Below are 2,941 nucleotides of genomic sequence, written 5' to 3'. Positions count from 1 at the left end.
ATTGGTGGTCATAATTTCAGCAGGAAAGTACCTGTCTTTATTAAATACAATCTAGAGACCAAAACTGTGAATCCATCAAAATTCAGAGCAATTGGATGTGGCCAGGAGGATGCCATTTATCCATACACTGATGCAATGCTATGCCTCCTGTCCAGGTGCCTGAAACTCTGATTACTTACTATTAACCAACATACTCATGTAAACAAAGCTCTCCCAGAATTCTCTCCTGGTGTTCCTAATTCATTTTTCTCCAATTATATCTAAATATCACCCAGGAATACTTTTCTTTTCTGCCTCTAAAATTTTCTCCAAGGGTAAACAGTAAGGAAGTTTTCCCCTCCACCTGCTTAAGATGACACAATGGTTAATTAATCTCTTGGATGATTTTTAAAAACTGCTTAAAATATATGTTTCCTATGAGTAACCACCCTCAGTTATCCAAATATATGAACAAGGGGAGGATCTGTGCACAACAGTATTTACAAACGATTAAGTCAATATTTTGACAAACTGTACAGAGCACCATTCAGCTCTTTTATCAGCACTCACCAAAAATAACTACTCAGCATTTTAGCCCTTTAAATGCATACTGCCCCCGCTCTATGTCCCACCATTTTTAAAACACAGAGGGCCAAAAGCATCCACTTCTTGCCATGATCACATATAAGATGGGTGAATAGAGAAGGTGAACAAGAAGGAAAAGCAGTAAGGCAGAAAGATGTATTTTCCAATGTGTTCTTAAAAACAGTATTTACTGAGCTTTATCACTGTTCTTCAAAATGCTTTGCTCTCACACAGTAATACTGCTTTAAGGGATTCTAGAAACTTAAATAGAGTTTAAATTACATTCAGACTATGACTGGCCACGGGCATCACTCAGCTCTTGGACTTCAGGTCTCATAACTTTCCCAGCATTCCTAGTGCTCACCCATCTCTCCTTTAAGTGCTACGTGTTTCTTGAAAGCAAAAAAAAAAAAAAAAAAAAAAAAAAAAAAAGAAATCTCTTTCAAATCTCCAGATAATCATCATGGTCCAGAAAATAGTAGACTAATTTCTGAAATTAATAACACTTCTCTGGATATCCCTAAGGAAAAAAACCAGGACCCTGTAGGTAATGATTTAAAATGTTGTAAATGAATAAAAAGCAGTATATTACCTAGAGCTAAGGTTCTTCTAAGAGATTGTACCTATTTGTCTAATAATTGAAAATTCATACTGCCTAGGCAAACTTAAAATTTTTTCTATTATACATCCTGTTGTCCATAACATCTGGATCTCTTTTCCTTTAGAGTATTTACTTTCCCCCAGCTACCCTTTCATTTGGTGGAACTGTGCCAGAGAGGAGTCTTCTGCTAAGCACTTTCCAGACTGTATCTGCTAAGTCACGTGGCAGCTCCCAGAACCCTACTTCTGGGGGACTGGGCATCCATCCTTTAGGTCCCGTGGGTCCTGTCACCCTTGAACCCTTTGATCAAGGTGAGCCCTTTAGTTAGCAGGTCCTCACTTGGTGGGAGAGCCTCGTCCACCCTCTGGTACCGGCTAACATCCTGGCGCACTGAAGGCAGTGATCGCAATGGCTGGTGGCCGTTGGCTTGAGAACCTAGGATTAAAGGTAAACAGTTACCTGGGTATTGTTTTCCCCTTCAGTGTCAAAACAGCCTTTGGAAAAATTAAACACCTAACAAAAATCCTGGGGCTAGTCTCTTATCTCTCTTTTGTCTCATTTCCCATATAAGGACCCAGAAACAACAGAAGAGAATGGGAGGTGGATGCTTAGTCAGAACTGGGTCTTCTAGGGAGATGTCGGTCTGGGCCCATTCCTCCCCCTCCCCTGCCTTTTCCCACCCTGGCATCTGTCCTAGTCATGTAGCAATGCTTTAGGGTCACACAATGACCGCAAGATAATGAAACAAAAAACAAAAAACAAAAAATGGTGGAGGAAGAAAAGAAGGGGATAGGTAGAAAAATAAGTTACAGAATAAGAAAATCATTTCGATTTCTGAGTCTATGCTATTTAGGCATATGAAATTATACTCAGACTTTTTGACGCAGCTATAACAGAACAGTTTAAAGGGATCACTCTACTGAGCCACATTCATTGAGACATAAAACAAATTTTATGTGTAAATTTGCATCCTCAGACACTCAAACAGCTCGTTTTCAAGTGTCAGAATGCATCACCTAACTTAGTTGACATTTCTTATACTGCAGAAGGCAAAAATATGACATTTGATGCAAAGCACATATTAACCTTCTGTTTTGAAGCTTCATGCAATAAGGAGCGAGTTAGGATGTTCCTGAAAACCTCGCAGATAACACTAACGTAGATGCTGCTGGCCTGTCTGGTTTTGTATCTACAAACCCAGGTCCCACCAGAGATTCATTATGCTTTTTCACACTGCCCAGACAAGAGGACTGAGCCCCAGGCGCACTGAATGTGCCGGCACGCGGCATGCATCCCAGGCCTCCAGGCCTGTGTGGACCAGGGGTGCCCCCACCCACCGGGCCACCTTTCTAGGCAGAGCAGGTGCCCGCACTGATGCAGAGCCTTGAGGTTCATTATCTAAGTTTGAAGACTGTTATCTGACAGGCCTCTTATTCCACCAAAAGAAGATCCATAGGGAGGGTGGGATGGAGATGCAAGAGGGAGGAGATATGGGGATATATGTATGCATATAGCTGATTCACTTTGTTATACAGCAGAAACTAACACACCATTGTAAAGCAGTTATACCCCAATTAAGATGTTAAAAGAAAAAAAAAGCTGTTGAACCCCAAGGAGAAGAATTCAGCTAACATTTGCCCTGCAGTACAATTTCCACCGAGGGACAAAACCACAAGCCTTCTCTCTGAGTGGCTGTGCCTGAGCCACGAGCCACGCTGTCTTCTACATCCTACCTCCGGTCGCGCCCTCCTCCTGGGCAGTGGCCCCTTCACAAGC

At 41.9% G+C, this 2,941-nt stretch overlaps 1 protein-coding gene across 1 annotated transcript in view; it reads right to left on the bottom strand.

Moving 5' to 3' along the window:
- The window catches only part of HECW2 (HECT, C2 and WW domain containing E3 ubiquitin protein ligase 2), a 246,869-nt gene that overhangs the window by 126,137 nt on the left and 117,791 nt on the right, over positions 1-2,941 (bottom strand). Inside the window, exons 8-9 of the mRNA XM_007447815.1 lie at positions 2,899-2,941; positions 1,505-1,600 (exon numbers count right to left, since the gene is read on the bottom strand). The exon at positions 2,899-2,941 is cut by the window's right edge and continues 1,292 nt beyond it. Of these exons, the coding sequence (XP_007447877.1) occupies positions 1,505-1,600; positions 2,899-2,941 (139 nt within the window). The remainder of the gene's footprint in view (positions 1-1,504; positions 1,601-2,898) is intronic.

The sequence above is a fragment of the Lipotes vexillifer genome, unplaced genomic scaffold (genome assembly GCF_000442215.2).
Source record: "Lipotes vexillifer unplaced genomic scaffold, Lipotes_vexillifer_v1.1 scaffold555, whole genome shotgun sequence".
NCBI lineage: Eukaryota > Metazoa > Chordata > Mammalia > Artiodactyla > Lipotidae > Lipotes > Lipotes vexillifer.
Note: the sequence above shows the minus strand (reverse complement) of the source record. Positions and strands in the feature narration are given on the sequence as shown.